Raw genomic sequence first — 18977 nt, 5'->3', positions numbered from 1 at the left:
ATTGGAGATGAAGAGGGTGAATACACAGAGATGTGAGCTGGTCACAAGCCACACAAGATAAGTCGGATTAAACATGGAAATGAGTTTCTGTGAGCAGGTTGAGCTTTTGAGGAGTGTTTCTTTGCTTAGAGATTTTGTTTAAAAAATCGTATAGCTCATTCTGAAATGAAATCCATAAAAACAATACAAACTTAAGAGTCCTACAAATCTTGAAACACAAAAAAACAAGATAATCTTGGAAGCATATGCTGAACATATGTACTGGATTTTACTGGATTTATGTAAGCTTGTGAGAAAAATGTAAGTTGAGATTGAACTATCACTGAATTTGAAGCACTCAAATATTTTACTTTTCAATCAATCAATCTTCATTTATATCGCTTCAAATCACAACAAACGTTATCTAAAGACGCTTTTACAAAAATAGCAGTTCTAGACCATACTCTATGTTCAATTATTAACAAAAGACCCAACACCAAGACTTTTGAACCATCTTTCTGTAAGTGTTCTGATTTACTCTTGAAAATGTCAGTGTGCACTCTGAAATCACTGTGTCACATGCATTTACTGTTTCTATGTATTTCTTTTTCTTTTTAGAGTTAATCAAAATTTGGTATTCAAAAACTGACATTTTTCTAGAATTATAGCAAAGCAAATAGAACACTGCACATCACACATAGTCAAAATAAAGTTTATTAAATATATATTTAGAAATGTATGTACAAATACTCATTGTCATGTATAAATAGATAAAACATTTAAAATACGAATAATGTATATTTCCAAAGATTAGACTACTGTGAACAACCCAGTATGGATGAAATAATATTTACATTTCTACTTAATCGTAATTTTCTTTAAAAGCCATGACTAAGACTTCCTATTTCATGTTTGAACATTGATGATAACATGAAGACATATGAGAAGCAGTTGAACTGTAATGTGTTGCTAGTTCCTCTTGTGGATGCGGTAACACCAGTGTTGGTCCATCCTTCAGTGACAGCCACACTCCTCAACGATCATGTCCTCGTGATGCCGCAGAGCCAGATCATCACTCTCGTAGTACAGCATGGAGAGCGGGCTGAGACGGGTCGGCACACAGGATGCACAAGACACTCTTTCAGGGTGGTGATGACTCAAGAGGCTCTGCAAGAAACAGGAATAATTCACACGAATGAAGCAGCGAGAAAATGTGATAGTTTACCCTGTTACTGTGGAATTAAACAGAACTGAAGATGAAGTTTAGTCTCACCTGCATGTAAGCATGGTTGGTGGGATTAAAAGACCCGTCAAGGGGTGTGGGACACTCTCCCTCACATCTATACGCATTGAAGCGCTTTGGGTGCACAATCCATTCATCCCAGCCAATGTGGTCAAAGTCCACCCACATGTCCACTCTTCTACAGAGGGTCCTCTGAGCCGGCTCTGCTACTGTTGCTGTTGCTGTTGCTGCTGCTGCTGGTGGTGGTGGTGGTGTAGCTGTAGAAGAAGCTCCATCCGCCATCCTCATCCTCTCCATCCTGTTTCTTTTGTGGCGTCGGCTCTGACTGTCACTTCTCACTCTGTCTATGGTGACATACTTTGAGTTCTCCACAGTATGAATGAGACTGTTCGCTGTGTGGTCTTCAGTGGGCAGGTTACGTTTGGAGAAGATCACCATCATGACCCTGTTTGTGGTTGAGTGGTTAATTTTTCTTTTCCTCAATCCAGAATTCTTTAACTTTCCACTCATCATCCCTTCAGCTCCATCTCCACTCCCCTGATCCACCTCTGGCTCTCCTGAGGCCTCCTGGCTGGACGCCCTGTCTCCCTGGTACAGCCAGTACTTTAACAGAGCAGTCACGTCAAAAACCTTCCAGGAGGACTTTGAGCTGCTGGGTGAGGTCACAAAGCTGCCCAGGAAAAGTTGTTCAAGGTGGCATGGTACACTTTCAGGGTCACAGCTGTGCTTTCTGGAGTGATATAAATCCACAGTCACCCGTCTGGAGCTGGAGAACGCAGGCAGTCTGATGCGAAGCTCAGCCTGCTGAACAAGCTCACGAGTGGAGACTGATGACATGTCAAACATAACTGTCCATCTGTCCCCCACTTGATAGCATCCTGAAAATAAGACAGAGCGTGGAAATGAGAACTCAAATTCACATCACAATCAGCAGTCTAGATGGTTCATGGCAAACCAGATCCCTGGACAAATGTCAAAACACTGTAGTGGGAGGGAGTCCAGGACAGGATGTGTATTGAACCCCCCTGTGCAGGACCGTCTGAGGGCTAATATACACACCCTCTTCACATAAAACACACAGAGCCTTTTAAGTCCAATAAGCATTTTGACACTTGATGGGTTGTAAAAAGGAGGAACTGATAACACAAATAACTCACTGCACACAGAGCTGCTGGAGGACAGAGCACAAAGTGAAGAAACTAACAAAGCCATACATGTAAAAAACACAACAATTGAAAGTGATCACTCACCTCTGGCCATCAGGCTGAGGACAGAGTCAGATGTGTACGCTGACAGGTCATCCCCTTGTGCAGTTACGGTGTTAACAGCAACTGAGGAGGAGGAATCAGCAGTCCTGAAGGAGCGGTACAGCTGCATCATGTACAGCGGGTATCTGCTGTGAGGATTTACTGAGATATTTCTGAATGCTAAAGTGTTCGCAACGCCTGAGGGATACTTCAGCAAATGAGAAGAGAAAACAACTGTAAAAGAGCAGAGGAGGAACAAGCAGAAAACTGAGAAGACTCTAGCTTCCATTGTAACTCAGAAACTCTGGGGTAACAAGAGTGAGAGAGGCAAAGATGAGCTTCCTTCTTCCAGCTGGTCTCAGACTGAAGTGATGCAATGTGCAGATGCCCCTTTATAGTGGACAGCTGCCCTTTGATGACCCCAGACCACTCCTGGCATGTGAACAGCCCCTCTGATCACCAGAGCACATCACAGGGGTGGAAGAAAGAAAACATTCAACCAAGGTCATTGTCCTGTCAGGGTGCTACACCTTTTGCACTCATTCAGGAGCCTAATCCTTTTGAGATGTAAAAATCCATTAACAAATAACACTTTAAATGCTGTACAGCCATTGGCACCTTTCTGTTAAAGACAGGATTTAATGGTAATGTAAGATTTCAAGAAGACAGAAACTGGGAGAAAATTCAGGAGGATCTTTGCTGAAGAAAGACAAAACAAAGAAATGAAAGATAAACATTCCTTGTTTATTAAGTTGTTTAAGAACAGTAAACTGAGCTTCCAAAGGTGAGAGCATATTTAAGTTGATATTATACAGATGCTAGTAAAAAATCCCTTTGCAAATCTTCATTTTTGTCATGAAGATATTTGTATTACTATGGTGAAGAGAGACACAGTTCAAGTGGAATAAACAGTACAGTGAATGGAGTAACTTTTACAGCATAATGTATATCCAAACATTCAAATATAAATAAGTAAACAACAAAGCGTTTGGAATAACAAAAAAACTCAGTCACATTGATTCATGAGGTCATGCTCCTGTGGAGACTTCAACTTATCAAAAAGATAAACCTTTTAATTTTCATATGTATATAACTGTGTGGGAGGCTCGTATTTAGTTTCATATGTCTGTGAACGCACTGGAGTGTCTGAGGTCTGACTGGTTTCATCTGTCGCCCACCGCTGTCTCCTCACAAAGCATTGAAAAAGTTCTTCACCTGTGAATGAAGAAGTGCATGAATCAGACACAAGACGCATCAAACATCAGACCAGAAAACTAAGACATGCCCATGCCTGAGAGAATGACAAATAAGGTCTGACACATTAGAACAGTGCCCCCTTATGGTAGTGCCTGGTTTAGCAGCATCTATGCCAAGGGACTACAAACACACTAACTTTTGTAATGAATTGTTCCCGCAACTCTGGGTCCCTCTGAAACTCCACACTGGCATCGAGTTGTAACACAGGAATCTGTTTCAACTTCTCAAAATGTGTCCTGAAAAGAGAGAGCAGAGCTGTATCACACTCTGCCTAAAGACCCCGGACCACACACTGCTGACTGTCATCTGTTCACAGCTAAGCTGCAAACAGCTGCGAGAACAGGCATTTTGAATCATCAGACAGGAATCAGAGCAGCATCCTGTTTGACAACATCTGTACTGGTGTTATTCATTACACTGTTTGACAACATTTCATAGGTTTAATGTACCTTCCCTGTTCGAATCACTGGCAGATCATAATAGTCTGAAGAAGAACAAAGATGAGATCTCATTAGCACTCACTCAGTGCTCTTCTCAACGAGCCACCTCTCATGTTGACTGTGCAGCTTGTTCAGATAATCCAGCTTCACTTCTTTCTCCTCCGCTCTTCCCCGATGCTCAAGGCGCTCCATACATTTCTGAGAGACGTCAAAAGTGCAATGTGTCTGGGTGCTTCTTATGAAAAAATATGCTAATATTCATCACTTAGTGTAACAGTTCCAGTATTATGAATAACACTAAAGTTTAAAACAGGAGCTGCAAAATGTAATTTTTCTCAAGAGTCATTGTAAGATGAATCATTTTCTCAATGAAATATAGAATCTCTCTCTCATACCCCTGGAGGAGCTCTGAGGTAGATGATGCCCTCCAGCTCCACCTGGTGTCCAAACTGCTCCACCAGGAGGGAGTGCCAGTCCTGATAGATGGCCCACTCAGTGGGGTTTATACAGCCCAGCTCAAACATATTCAGAGCAAAGATGTACCTGACAGGACAGACAGTCAAGTTGAATTTGATATTTTTTCCACACATTTAATATAAAATAGGCACATTTATCAATTTCAGACTAAAGGTGCACTTTAACCAAAAGTTCTGGGGTCTAGCCCAGAACTACTTTCCCTGGAACTAAAAGGTTCCTGTGCCCCCAATGTTGTCTGCGTATTGACCGCCGGCTGAAGTCCCGGGTAGATTGTGCAAATCAGGCCAGTGATGTATGGAGAAAAAAATTATATTAAATAATATTTTGAAATCTTAATAAAAAACTTAACTAGAATGCATCCCCAGGAACTCCCTCTGTGTTTCAACAACTGTGTAAACTCCACAAACACTGTTACGTTCAACCGAAAGTCCCAGGACCTTTGAAAAGTACTACCCCCTAAGCAGGGGCTTTTCAGGGGGGAGATTGTCTACCCCTGAACTAAATTTAGACCCCTGAATTAATTTACAGCTTTGATTCTTAATCACAATAAAGTGATAATATAGCAAAAACAATTTAAGAACATGTGTAGTCTCCAGGCAGTCCTTTTTACAATCCTTTTGTTGCCCTGATTGGCTCACCTGTCGCTGTAGACCGAGCGCTCATACACCTGCACAGGTGTTCCCTCTGAGCTGAGCAGGTGAGCTGGAGGAGGCTGCAACTGTGTCCTCAGTCGGCTCATACATGAATATGTCTGAAAAGTGTATGACCAGCGCTGAGGATCCTGGTACATCATCTGCAGCAGGTTGCTGACTGTTGCCTGGGGAGATACTGAATCTTTCTCCTGTCATAGATACAAGCGGACATGATCAGCTTACTTTGAATTATGCTGTAAAAGGCTGTAAAGGTACAGACATAGAGGCTAGGTAAGGTGCTCACCTTGGAGGTCCCACTCTGAATGTTCTGCCACTTGCTGACAGGCTCTGCCATCACCTGCCAGTCTGGACAAGCTGACTGCAGGAGTCTTGCAAAGGTCGACTTTCCAACAGCTGTTAAGAGTACAGAACATTGCAAAGAAGAATAAAGAAAAATGCAATCAAAGCATGGCACACGAAAAAAGTCATCCTTTGTAATACTGTTCACACATTAATCTTACCAATGTTTCCCTCGATAGAAACTCTCTTCACTCGTGCTGGTCGAGCCTCTGTTGAAGTTGACCCTGACACACATCTGGAGCAAGAAACACTGAGCCTCGCTGACTTGTGAGCCATAGCACTGATGTTAGTGGCTGTCTGTGTTTTGACTCGTAGTATATCCCACTGTGAACAAGGAGCATTAAATCCAAACCTCCTGACCTGACTCGTTACTAAACCTGTTGGTTGAATGATTTTGGAAACACGGTAGAACAGGGTGGACATTACGACAGGCTGAGATACAGCTACTTGCGGATTATCACATTATAAGTACATTACCGCTAAGTCAACCTCATGGCAGCTCTTGTGTCCTCTGAATAATGGCACAAAGATTTCGTTTTAAAAGTACATTCAAAATTATTGTTTCATATTTAACCACCGGCACGTAGGCATGACTGCTGTTAAACTCGCATACACAGAATTCAGTATATATTTAACTTAATTTAACTTCTTAAATTGGGAATGAGAAGATGCCCTACAGACAGTAGCAAAAATATTTCCGGTGTTACTTCCTTCACAATAAAAGCATTTCACAACCTTCATTCTGTTTCTTAGAAAGGAACATGTATGGCAAAATTTACATTCAATTTATTGATGTTGTATGTTTAGTGCACACATTTGGGGAACGAAGTGTGTGTATATTCAGTAAAGTTTCAAGTGGTGAATTCATAAAATGTCAGTCATGAACCCGGAAGTACTTGGGTTTAGTTATTTTTCTTGGATTTTTATTGGCGGATGGCAAAGAACTTCTAGGTGCATTACCGCCACCAACTGGTGTGGAGTGTGGATCGGGAACTATTAACTCTCTTCTCTAAGAAATAATAATAATAATAATAATAATAATAATAATAATAATAATAATAATAATAATAATAATAATAATAATAATAATAATAATAACAATAACAATAAAAATAAATTTACAAAGAAATAACAATAATAATAATATTTTTAATTAAGAATTAAAGAAATACTATCAAAACTAAACCATCTGTATCGACGTAGTTCTATTCAAAACTTAAACAAAACTCTATAACAGCCATCCATTGAATTTCTTTGTAAAATATGAAATATGTTCAATGCCATCTTGTTCTCTCTCAGCCTCCATATCATTTCTCTTCTTTACCTATTATGCCTTTGATGATGACTACGTTCTCCTTCTGTACAAAAGTCACATTTTCCTGCTGGATGTTTCCTTATTCTGACTGCACTATTATTCAATCTCAAGTGACCAAAATGTAGCCTTAATATTATTTCCTCTCTACGTGATCTGAAAGTACTCCTCATTTTACCAGTTTTCCTTTGGATTCTGTACAACCACCTTCCTGTTCTCTCCTCTTCCCACATCTTTTCCCATTTCTCCCCTATCTTATGTTTAATAATGTTCTTCAGTTCAGCTTTACAGTATGGCAGTTATTTCAACACTATTTATTTTAGTAACATCCTTTGCATACTTGTCTGCAATTTTTGGGTTTAGTTTTCAGACTCCTCCTGATTGGATCAAATGAGGTTGATGAGGTCAGTTGCTTTATTTGTGCAGAAATAACTCCTGGTTATTTCGATTTTTTTCATTTTACGTTTCATACTAATGTTTAAAACTGTATAATCTTGATACAGAATGGAAATAGATTGTATATAAATTATATAATAAAAGCTTAAAAAAAACATTGAACTACAAAAAAAAATGCTATTCTTTAAATACTTTAGCGATTGGCACTATTTGTCTAAAAAGATCAGCGACATTTTTAATTGACTACGTCTTAAATCATAAAAAAAAACAGATTAAACACTGACAACACTGTTTTAATTCAAAATATTAATCTGAGTAGCCTTTTATTTACTCAGCTGTCACTTCCTTATTTAATGTTTTGTAAAAACAAACAATCAACAAACATCATTCACAAAAAGCATTCACAGTTTTACTTTCAAAAAGTGCAATTATTTTTGTATTACATTTGATTTAACATTTCACAATCACTTTAAAACTCATCCTAAGAGATCAGCTTTTGCATAATAAGTTGAGAACTTTGACAGAATAGCCTGTTTAATTAGTTCTAATTTACAATTTTATAAAATCCCTTGAACTACTCAAAGTGAAATATTTCTAAGAAGCTACTAACCATTCATTCAGGTATAATAGCAACAGGCTGTATAATCACAAGTTAAAACAGCAAAGTCAAACTGCTCATCAATCTCTCTTGTATTTTAAGTATCTGTTGCATCAGTAGGTTGAATTTTTGATGGTGATCTTTTGAGGTGCCCCAATCTTGAAATCACCGACACCTGAGAGAGAAAGTGACATCTCTTTGAGTAAGTTGAAATTTGAAGCAACAGGTGAAAAAAAGACAAAGATGTATCATTGTGTCACAATGTGGTGTGTGTGTGTGCGTGCATGCGTGTTTGTGCGTGCGTGTGTGTGTGCGTGCGTGCGTGCGTGCGTGTGTGTGTGTGTGTGTGTGTGTGTGTGTGTGTGTGTGTGTGTGTGTGTGTGTGTGTGTGTGTGTGTGTATCCTTACCCTGACTGAGGGCAGTGCCGTCAGAGGAGAGGTGCCAGTACCTCCGATCACTCTGTCTTGCTTGCTCACCGTTCACTGCACTCAAGAATGGTCCCCACAGACTCAACTCTTTCTCAAACCTGCAAAAAAAAAAAAAAAGTATCAAAGTGATAAATAAAAGGCAGTCATGGAGGACCTTAAATAGAGGAAGGTTGCTCTAACTCACGTAAAGTCAGTGTTTGTCGCAGCAAGAAGTTCGAGGGCCTCCAGCAGGGAGCTGCCCTTTGGCACATCCACAGAGTAAAGAGCATTCCCTCCACTGGACGTCACCACCTCCACCATCATAGTCACTTTGGTCTCACTTGGTAACACCACCACAGGATCTATGGGCTCTAGCACCAAAGTGTCTGTAGAAGAACACAAAGCTAGAGGAAAACAGCAAAAATACATGAGAAGTTCAAACAAGGGAAGACCAACAACACATACTATCCTCATTGAGGCACTCCTTGTTTTTAACTGTCAGGTATGATGTTTGGTGCAGAGCAGGCAGGATCTGAGATAGCGCCATGGGGTTCTCATATTTGTTTCCTCTGGCGTCTGTCCTCATGGCCTCCATGGAGGCAGCACACTCTGCAACTTGGCTGCCCATAGCTAATAAAGCCTGAAACAACAATAACAAGTAGTATGTAAGCTGCAGTAAAATACTCAGCTCTCTTAGGTTGCATTACCTGACAAAGAAAAGAGGAGCTAAAGGAATGTAAAAAGATCCTTACTTGAACTGCAAGGCCTGTGCTGAACTCATTGCCGATGTGACCATCAGCTCTACGAGCCGCCAGTAGCTTCTGCTTGATCTTGTCGAGGGCTGTTTGGAGATCAGCAGCATTGTGAACATGAGAACCAGCTTCCTTCACGCACTGGAGAGCCATCCCTGCCATGGCATAGGTATCTATGGAGGGGAGAGTAGGAGAGTATGCAGTATGCATATTTAAAAGAAGTAGGGAGAATGTAACTATAAAAGTGAACTGTTACCACATGAAGTTCCTCGGTTCCTCTTACATAATAAATTATTATGTGTATATATATTATTGTAAATAACTGTGGTTGTGTAATCAGAAAATTGTAAATACCATCATCCGATTTCATCCATTTAGGAAGGTTTGACTCACCAGTGCTCTCAGAGTCTCCATGTCTGAATTGCTCGTGCACTGCAGCTTTGATGAGCTTGTTGCTGACATGGTTGTTGACCCTGATGCCGCTCACACACAGAGCGAGCACACCCAGAGAGTACTGGTAATAATTGGTCAAAGGGCGGTGGCTGACTGTGGGAAGAAGACAGAATGTATAGTAATGAAACATGACTTTGTGGCAGCGCTCAGGAAAACATCTTGTACTCTATTTTCTCTAACATCACTGCAAAGTTGAGCTTGAGTAGAAGCAATCAAAAGTTGTTAAGATTTATTTTCTTCAAACTGAAGTGTCTCCGAGTTCTGATACACGACTGCTATTACATAAATACAACATATAGACACACTTTGTAGGAAATATATCTAAAACAGTAAAATATTTAATCTATTCTTATTCAGTGAGTTCAGACAAAAATGGTCCATCTGAATTTTCTTTGAGGAGATTCTGATTCTATTTTTAGATTTCCTTTCTAAATGTATATTGTTACATAAACTTTGAACTCATTTTGACTCACAACGTAAAACAGGATGGTGAACACTCTTTATGACATCTCTTGGCCTTCAAAAGGTCAAAGGAAACTTACAGGCAAAGTGCTCTTTTTCTTGTTCCATCTGCTTCTTCAGGTGCGTCAGCAGTGTCTCCCTCGTCTCACCGACAGTAAATGTGATTGTGTTGAGGTCGTAACAAGACGACTTTAAAGCCAGAGTGTACAGCGACAAGAGGCCTGTTACCGCCTGGCTGCTCGAGAGGGAGCTATTAGAAACACAAGACAGTAAGACTTGAGAAGTAAGAACATCAGGGGAAAAATGGAAAGCAAATGTAGACAGTGACTTATATGCTGCACTGAAGAATGAGAGTATTAGTAAAAAAAAATAGTTTTAAAAAAATGCAGTACTTTTGGATATCATTGTGCAATTGATTTTTTAGCATGTTGAGGTGATTGCCTTCCTTGACCAGGTTGTGGGAGTTGGAAAGCCGTAATGCCAGGTGAACACTGGGGTTGGGGAGAGCATCCTGTCCCTCCAGAGAGCGAAGGAGATTCTTACTGAGTGACAGGAGCAACTCACTGTTGGACCCTCCAGTAACTGAGTTGAAATATTAAAAGAAAAACAAAAAGTTTGCAAGACAATTTCATCACGAACGTTTCACCAGCAAGCAGTGCTCTCTTGCTGACATCAATATGAAATTTTAAAGCATTGCAAAACCACAACTGCAGCTTCAGCACAATAACAGGAAACAAAGACTGCAAACTTGTGAGACTTACAGGATTAGAGAACTGTCATTGCTGTGTACAGGCTCTAAATATCTTAATGGCTATCCCTAATGTTTTACTGTAATTTATAAAAAAAAAAACTAAAAACTAAAGGTGTGCCATTATTCTCTGAGATGTCATTATTACTCATCTAAGGTCAATAAGCAAGCAGTATGAAGGCCATATAAATCCACAAGGTGGGTAATTGCAAAATCAGTAAATGTCCAGAACATTGAGTAAGTGATTGTGTAACAGAGATTTAAAAGTTTTAGCAAGAGCAGATTTTTTTTTTTTTTTTGTGATGTGATAACTAGATCCGAAACTTAAATCTTAAAAACTTACCACATGGGTTCCCACTGGTGAAAGCCAGCAGGACTGAAATTATGACCAATGGCAGCATTTTCGACCAACTGCTGGAAAACACAAATAATTTAATTAAATCAACTTATTTCGTCTAAAATGCTAAGTGACAACACACTCAAAGTGTTAGTGTGAACGTTTTCACCTACTGTTATACGTTTACAAATGTCAAACAACCTTTCTGAAATTAATGGAAATTAGATATTTTAGATTATTAAGACTCTAGTCAGCGATGTTTGGGGAAAAGGGTAAATGTCACAGGATCGTTGGTATAATAATACTGTAACAGCAGCTGCAAGTTAGTAAGTAAGTGTGTTAGTTACAACCATGTAAGCCCTTAATTTTTGCGATACACAACTTAACAGCGACTTACCTCTCAGAGAGTAACACCAGCGTGAAGAGGCTAAGTTGAGTGAGGTCGTAAGAAGCAGAGACAACAGCTTCTAGTGTGTCACTGTCACATGACTTGTTTTTGTGAGATGACAAAGCGTCAAAAATCAAGACGGTCCCTTTAAACTCCAGCGTTGGAACGGAAACTAACAGGGAGATGGAGGGAGTTATCTTGTCTATTGCTTGTAATCTTTGGTAAAGGGGCGATGCATTCATGATGCTCAGAATTCCCAGTTCTCAAGTTGGCAATTCGTTTTTCCATCCTAATGGTCGCGAGTTTAAGTTGTCTACAAAGACAATACGTTATGTTTTACAGTATTTCTCAATTGCTAAAACAAATTTCTTGACATACACCACGCTTTCGTCAACACTATAAGCACAAAACACAATTTTCAAACTACATTCATCAAACCTCTGACTCTTCCTGCAAAACCAAACAATGATGTCAGATCATACCCCAAGTCAATCAAAATTAAAAACAGTATTGAGCAGTCATTACACACTACATCAAAAAACTGAAAACACAGGACATGAAGCTGTAGAAATAATGTTTATTCTTCACAGTAGGCTAAATTAATTTTCTTCTGCCTCTCAGATTATTTCAGTCCATTGTACAACCTTCAACAACCAGTGCTCTCTGAATTGGCTTATATTGGTTTCCTCACATCATAAGCCACAAGTGTGATCAATCTTGAGTGGTTGTGTTTAAGCTGTGTAACCCGTGCTTCAAATGTGTTGAACTTTTGCTACCTGTGCTTACCATTATGCAACACAAGTGCATCACGGTGCAACATGTGATTTAGTGAGTGAGAATGTGTTGGCAGGTTGTGTCTAACAGGTGAAAAGTGCTTATGGTTTTGACAAAAGATTGACTAATTCAATACATGGGTGCAGGGCGCTAAGGAATTTGGTTCAGACTATAGGGTTTAGTGTTTTAGCAATTCTGAAATACTGTACAACCCAGGACCAATAAAGGCTACTCTGTGTGAAGAACAACTAAACGATTACAACCCAATACATCATTAGGCACTAATAAATGTTGTTAGCACTGTTAAATGTTGTCCTGTTGTGTCTGCATGTGTCTTCTTTAACATTTCCTTATTGCTGTTTCCCGATTGTCTTGCTCCATGTATTTTATGTCCATGGACACTTTCTCAAAGACTGTCATATCATGTCTTTATGTAGCTTTTAGTCATTTTAATCGTATGGTGCTATTTGTACTTTTCTTTTCTTCTCTTGTTTGTTTGTTTGTTTATATTTTGGTTTCTCCTCTACCTTCTTATTTTACTCTATTTTATCTTTGTTTAATCTTGATCTTTTTAGGGAGCCTTTTTAACATCTGGCAAGGGACTGCGGATGTAAACTAGCCTTTTGGCTAATTCTGTCATATTTACAGAAGTGTTAATTAATATGCATGGTCCTTTTAATTAATAAATAAAATAAAATAATACTGGGTAAAAAAATCGTCATGCAATACATTGATGAAAAACATATATTGTTAGTGATGTGGTTACTTTCGTCCGTCATTTTCAGCATATAATTACCTATATTATCTGCTACTACTCCATCTGAATACACCGAATTGACTCGAGGGGCGTTCAGAGCAACATTCTCTGTGGAAACTCATTTTTCCGATTATCCCGACACCACGTGAAGTTTGTTAAAATGTGTCTTCCGGTGTTGTCTCCCTGCTGACTGCAGCGAACTAAATATTTACTGTTTACCCTCCTGAGGCGACAACGTGTGTGATGTTGCACGCTACTGTATGAGCAAATCTTCTTTACTCTGGTAAGCTTTGCCGAAAACACAACGCTAAAAAGACTCTGTCTTAAACCGATTGTCAGTTTTAACTCAATTTCCCACAATGCACCTCACGCAAGTTACGCACGCTGTAGAAACTTAGCGACTTTTCCACTTTTCAGAATAGCTAGCTAACGTCAGCCTAACCCCAGCCTACCTCTCAGGCAGTCAACGCCACAGGGACCCTTCATTTTGGGGGCTTACATGCTTGCCAGTGGTAACATATTCGGTTAGTAGGACTTGAACATGCACATACCTGATGCTGCGTGGTAACTAACCCGTGGAATATTACGAAGGACAACGATAGTGAAGTGACTTGCTAGCTAAAACATCAACAACAAAATAAAAACACGAAGGGGCAGGGCAGCTAGACAGGTCGGTGCGTAACAATGAATGTCTCAAGTCAAGCAAGGCAAAGTTGTAAATCAGCACAAGAATGAAGCTGTCGATACGTGTTCATGTTACTGAATAGCTCTGTAGATATATTCGTGTGTTTATGCAGCAATGGCATTGTTGCTAGCTAGCTTACTTGGCAGCTGTCCTCGTCTAAATCAAGCATACATTTAACTTCTTGTGCGTCATGTGAGTTTCAAACATCAGCCCTCTGACTGTCAGTGCTGACCTTATGGGACATATGTATGTGCAGTAGTTGTCCTTATCTCTATCAATCCATTGTACCGACTACATCACCATGCATCACTCTGCTCCCACAAGCGCTGAACTGGGGTTTCTGCCAGCCATGTATTCATTTTCAGGCCCCACAAGCCTCCCTGAATTTGACCTCGGACCACCGAACACATCCAGCCATCTACAGAGAGCAACACTATCCAACAGGTAATAGCTGATGATGTCATGTTGTAAGTTTTTTCCATGCGTGTATTGAAAATGCACAATCTCTGTCATGACTACTTGTGTTTTCCTCACACTGCAGCTGGGAGACTAGATGTCTCAGAAAGCACAGGAGGAGAAGTGATGATGAGTAAGTCGGAGATGCATAGGGAAAAAATACCAAATAATAAAAAAATGTCTGGAGTCTTCACACATAAAGAATGATACATATTTAATGTGTTCTCAGGGGATGTAGTGCAAAAAGGAGGAGGTTAATGTGTGAGGCAGAGCTGGCCATTTCAGACAACTCTGACAACAGTAATCGACGTGACTGGCCAACAGCGAGCAGCTGCCCTCCCCTGTCTGCACAGCAAGCCAGCCCTGTACCGCCACAGCCCTGCCCAGCACCTCAGACCCTAACTTTGGCACCGCTCGATTCTGCCTCAGCCCGACCAGAGGCAGATAGTTCCTGCATGGAGATAGAGGCGGCTCAGAGGAGACTTCAGGAGATCGAAGACAGGTATGCAATATGTAAAGGGTGCGGAAAGTTGAAAGGACTGCCGATTATCCAACAGCTTATTCGTCAGACTAACATTTCATACACACAGATACCTCATGACCAAAACTCTGTATTTACCAAACAATGAGAAAATGCCTACTTTATATTTAAACTGTAATTCAATACTTCATAAAGATTTTTTATAAGAAGAAGTGGTAGCACCATGCACGGAAATCACTTCAGTTACTGCATCAATTTAATTTTGATAAAAGAGAAACATAAAAAGTGTTGCTAGAGTCAAGAAGTGCTGTTGAATGTATGAATGGATTCATAGAGAATACAGTTTAAAGTTTCTATACTATTAAAGTGTAGAGAGAAGTGACTTGAATTTAATCTGTTTCCTCATGGGGGACTCATCAATCTATTAAAGTTAGAATATCCTTTAAAGTGACTTCCATTAGGCTGACAATTACTGCTTTATCATAAGCAGGCATATAGGCTCTCATCCTTTGAGGGTTAGATCAGTGCATCATCTCACGACAAGACAGACTACAAGTATTACTGCATAGCTGTATTCATTTTGCTGGTCCTAACCCCTATGAATGTGTAGTTTTTTGGGTTTTTTTGCTACTTTATTGCATAGATAACAATTTCAACTTCCAAATCACTGTACTTTCAAGTACATTGAAATTTATTTTCTTCATATTGTTACATACATTAAATGAAAAATGACATAACAATAAAAAAAAACACAAGACCACCCCCCACCCCTACCCCATTTTTATTTTTTATTTATTTTATTTTTAAAAAAGTATATATATATATTATTATTATTATTATTATGATCCCCCCCTTTTTTTCTTGTACTATTATTATTATTATTATTATTATTATTATTATTATTTATTTATTTATTTACTTTTTGGCTGTTATGAGGTTTTTTTGGGTTTTTTTTGTCATGTGTAGTATTTTATGATAAAATATCTTATGCTGCTTAATTTTTACTAATGCACCACTCAATGAGTAACTTTGCTGTGGAAAATGTAAACAAAGTCCATTCGGTCTGGTTTGGTCTGTGTGCTATGAACTGCTTTACCCGGTTCCACATTTTTAAAATCCTGAGAATTAATACCTTTTGAACTTAGCAATACTTCTATCAAGTTTCCTGGTTCCCATGACTTAACATTATATTTTGCAACATGTCACCTCATTTAAATCAGATCATTTGGTGCCCAAAGGTACATTGATTGTCTAACAAAGTTTTTGAGCTACATTTATTATCCAGCCAACAGGTGTTATGTACTACATTACTGAAAGAAGAATGATGTCGGTGGATTGCGAGGTTTGGTTGAATGTGTGAGGAGATGAGCGAAATGAAATAAGGGTTGCAAAATTCCGTGAATTTTCAAAGTTGGAAACTTTCCTTGGGAATTAACGAGAATTTATGGGAATAAACCAGGAATTTACAAAATTGAAGGTTGGTTCTTAATAGGGAACTTAAATATAGTTGGGGAAAATTTATTTTTGCATAATCCTGACTAAAACAACCAGATTTCATGCAAGTTCATACAGTTGAATATATATCTATGCTATTCCTCAATCACGTGCACATAGCACACTGCTTACTGCAGGGCTATTGAGACCACTCGCGCTGGGATTGCATTTTTGTTAGTTTTTAAATGGGTTGGGTCGGGGGATGAGTAATATTTAACTCAACATTCATTACAGTTACATTACATTAACTCAATTCTTACATCGTTCAATAAAATGTTTAACACTTGATAAAGTTCTACTTCCAAATAAATCTGTTTTAATTGTATTATTTTGGATGGATGTCTGCTTATAACACAACAAATATGTATGCTTGGATATGATATCTTTCCATTAAATAACCCTCAATTCCCATACATTCCCATAATTCCCACAATTCCCATGGAAAGTTTACAATTTGGAATATTTCCAAAATTCCCCAGCTTAACTTCCCATGGAAATTTACCGGAAATTTACCGGAAATTTTGCACCCCTTTGCAACCCTAAATGCAATACCTTCAACTGGCAACATTGGGTTACCGCTGCTGCTAGACAGTCATCCTACTTGTGAGAACTCTCATGAATTGAAAATAGTGATTGGATGTTGGGATCTGTTTTAAAGATTGGGAGGATAAATTAAATAAGTTGACATTAGGTTACATCACGATGTGTCACTCAGTAAGGTCGGGCCAGTAAACCGTCTGGTGTGCGACTGTTGGCGATGTTATATCAAGAAAAAGAAAGTTCACATTTTGGCGAGAAACTTGATTAATAGTTGTTTGGAGGAGATTTTTTTTCCAGCAGTATGAAATAGTTGATACATGTGCGACTATGATCGGTTTAACTTCTGAAATGTAGCTCTTGTAAAGTAATACAACTTTTAAACCACTGATGACAGGAATTTTCCTGACAAACATTCAAACCAAAATATGGTCATTTATTTCCTTTACTAAAAACATGGGTTTTGTCTTTTCACTTATTAAAGAGAAGTACATAGTGGACTAGAGAAAGACTCTGATCTTCAGGAGTCTCCATAATTGGAGGTCACTGATGGGATGTCATAAATGTAGGAGAACTAGTTGTAATTCTGCAAAATCTGTTAAGCCACTTATGAACTCGTGACTGAATTCAGTGATATTGTTGTGTCACAGAATAACACTGGAGGATGATGATGAGGATGAAGATCTGGATTTAGAGCCAGCCCCCAGACGACCAGTGCTGGTGATCTCTGACAGTCTGAAGGAGGGTCTGCAGCGTGGCATCAGCGACATCCTGCCCCACACAGTCGCCCAGTCTGTGTATGTTCTCTTTCACTACAGTTTGTGTGTTTGTAAAAATAAACAACAGACATCAATGTGTTGTCTAGATAGGATACACAAACTCTGAATTGTGTCTTGTTGAATGAATATTTGAACTTTTAAATGTCCCTTTAGTTGTTTAGAGAGCTGTACTCTTGTTTGTTTGTTTGTTTGTTTGTTGAGTTGTGCTGTGTGGATAAAAGAAACAATACAGATTTTTAATAAGTGTTTATCATTTGTCTTCCTCCACTTTCCTCTCTCATCTCCCTGCCCCCCTTTAACATGACTGATACCTGACATGCTTTTGAAACGCAGCATTGATTTGTTATTGGAACACAGCTTCTACATCCTTATGTTTTTTTTCTGACCTTCCTTCTCCTTTTTCCAGGAGTCATTCCTGTATGGAGTTGGTATTATGGCGACCGCTAGATGATCCCTTCTGTCAGAAGAGAAGGGTCTCATTACCAAAGCAGCGTAAACAGCAGACAGTATCTCGGCAACCCCCGACTCCATGTCCGTCCCCAACCCCTCACTGTTCGGTCAGCTCCTCCAGTCCGCCTGCCGACACACACACTCCTGTATACAGCTTTCCTGTGGTTCACAGTTCGGGGGAGGAGGAGATGGAGATGTAAATGTGCTCAGTGACTTAAAAAGCCACGCCAAAAAGAGTGAAAGTGAAAGACCCGACATGCACAACAAAACTTACAGACCCTTACAAGACTTGGAATCACCTGACTGGATTAGGCTGGCACGTTGCTTTTACATTACAAGTTATGCTGTTTTCAAGGTAATTTTTAAACACCAGTTTTGCTTCGAAGTTACTGGGTTTAGGTATTTTGAATAAAACCATATGAAGCTGTACATAAAATGAACAACATGATCTAATCACTCCGTTTTTTTTACATTCAGGTGAACTGTAATGATCTCCACGACTTAAAAAAGTCCCGCAAACAGCATTACACAAGCCAATTTTACAGAAGTATCAGCATTAAGTGTTGCTATTTGAAGTTTGTTAGTTTTGTAAAAGCTTGGCCAACAACAGACTGATGGACTGTAAATATGTTGTTAAAAATCAGTGTGAAGAATATGGATTTTGTACAGTTTTGTGTTCTGCTTTCTAAGTGTCTTTGACACAAACTCTTGCTTATTTGCTGACAGCATGAGCTCCTGCTTACAGTTGTACTTGTGTTTGAAAGATTTTCTTCCAATAAGGCTTAGCAAGTACACCGTCTGTGAGCTTTGAGGATTTTGCAAAGAATTTGCAGAAAACATCTTTTTGTGATGTGATTGTATTTTCATATGTTCATTGCCAGAATTTGAACCAGCCATAGAGTGTTAGTACTTTTTGTTTTCTAAATAAACTCTAACATCTTCTTTGGAGATTTGACTTCAGTTAAATTCATTATTTTGGTTGGTGAATCTGTTTTAATATCATGAACAGAACATTAGGAAGAGTAGAGGTTCAAGGGTGGACCCCTGTAGAATGCCACAAACGACAAGAAATATC

The 18977-nt window shown here is 39.2% G+C and overlaps 4 protein-coding genes across 13 annotated transcripts; 1 reads left to right on the top strand and 3 right to left on the bottom strand.

The window, feature by feature from the left end:
* Positions 1-813: 813 nt before the first annotated feature.
* On the bottom strand, positions 814-2900 carry spaw (southpaw). Its single transcript, XM_034692666.1, has 3 exons — positions 2473-2900; positions 1253-2100; positions 814-1146 (listed from the first exon to the last, which is right to left on the bottom strand). Exons 1-3 carry the CDS (start codon positions 2756-2758, stop codon positions 994-996), a joined length of 1287 nt encoding a protein of 428 aa, XP_034548557.1. The 5' UTR covers positions 2759-2900; the 3' UTR covers positions 814-993.
* Positions 2901-3192: 292 nt separating this feature from the next.
* On the bottom strand, positions 3193-6344 carry dguok (deoxyguanosine kinase). Of its 3 annotated transcripts, none has more exons than XM_034692668.1 (8): positions 6113-6344; positions 5797-6012; positions 5580-5689; positions 5282-5484; positions 4562-4709; positions 4249-4364; positions 3863-3962; positions 3193-3684 (listed from the first exon to the last, which is right to left on the bottom strand). In XM_034692668.1, exons 2-8 carry the CDS (start codon positions 5909-5911, stop codon positions 3658-3660), a joined length of 819 nt encoding a protein of 272 aa, XP_034548559.1. In that variant the 5' UTR covers positions 5912-6012; positions 6113-6344; the 3' UTR covers positions 3193-3657. The 3 variants fall into 3 exon arrangements, with proteins under 3 accessions (XP_034548559.1, XP_034548560.1, XP_034548558.1); XM_034692669.1 differs by having other exon boundaries at positions 5797-5959; XM_034692667.1 differs by having other exon boundaries at positions 5797-6344.
* Positions 6345-7649: 1305 nt separating this feature from the next.
* On the bottom strand, positions 7650-11627 carry tcn2 (transcobalamin II). 2 transcript variants are annotated; one of them, XM_034693019.1, is made up of 10 exons: positions 11499-11627; positions 11108-11178; positions 10409-10598; positions 10097-10266; positions 9495-9647; positions 9102-9274; positions 8815-8989; positions 8555-8735; positions 8350-8468; positions 7650-8116 (listed from the first exon to the last, which is right to left on the bottom strand). In XM_034693019.1, the coding sequence occupies exons 2-10, from the start codon at positions 11163-11165 to the stop codon at positions 8055-8057; spliced, it is 1281 nt and encodes a 426-aa protein (XP_034548910.1). In that variant the 5' UTR covers positions 11166-11178; positions 11499-11627; the 3' UTR covers positions 7650-8054. The 2 variants fall into 2 exon arrangements, with proteins under 2 accessions (XP_034548910.1, XP_034548911.1); XM_034693020.1 differs by having other exon boundaries at positions 11108-11175; positions 11499-11626.
* A 1541-nt stretch (positions 11628-13168) lies between these two features.
* On the top strand, positions 13169-18857 carry ccdc117 (coiled-coil domain containing 117). Of its 7 annotated transcripts, none has more exons than XM_034692137.1 (6): positions 13169-13303; positions 14030-14149; positions 14247-14294; positions 14391-14663; positions 17324-17470; positions 17859-18857. In XM_034692137.1, exons 1-6 carry the CDS (start codon positions 13281-13283, stop codon positions 18100-18102), a joined length of 855 nt encoding a protein of 284 aa, XP_034548028.1. In that variant the 5' UTR covers positions 13169-13280; the 3' UTR covers positions 18103-18857. The 7 variants fall into 7 exon arrangements, 6 of the variants coding, with proteins under 6 accessions (XP_034548028.1, XP_034548033.1, XP_034548030.1 ...); XM_034692142.1 differs by having other exon boundaries at positions 13185-13303; positions 14053-14149; XM_034692139.1 differs by lacking the exon at positions 13169-13303 and adding an exon at positions 13337-13544 and having other exon boundaries at positions 14071-14149.
* Positions 18858-18977: the final 120 nt, after the last annotated feature.

The sequence above is a fragment of the Notolabrus celidotus genome, chromosome 9 (assembly GCF_009762535.1).
Source record: "Notolabrus celidotus isolate fNotCel1 chromosome 9, fNotCel1.pri, whole genome shotgun sequence".
Lineage (NCBI taxonomy): Eukaryota > Metazoa > Chordata > Actinopteri > Labriformes > Labridae > Notolabrus > Notolabrus celidotus.
This window is presented reverse-complemented; position numbering and strand designations above follow the sequence as displayed.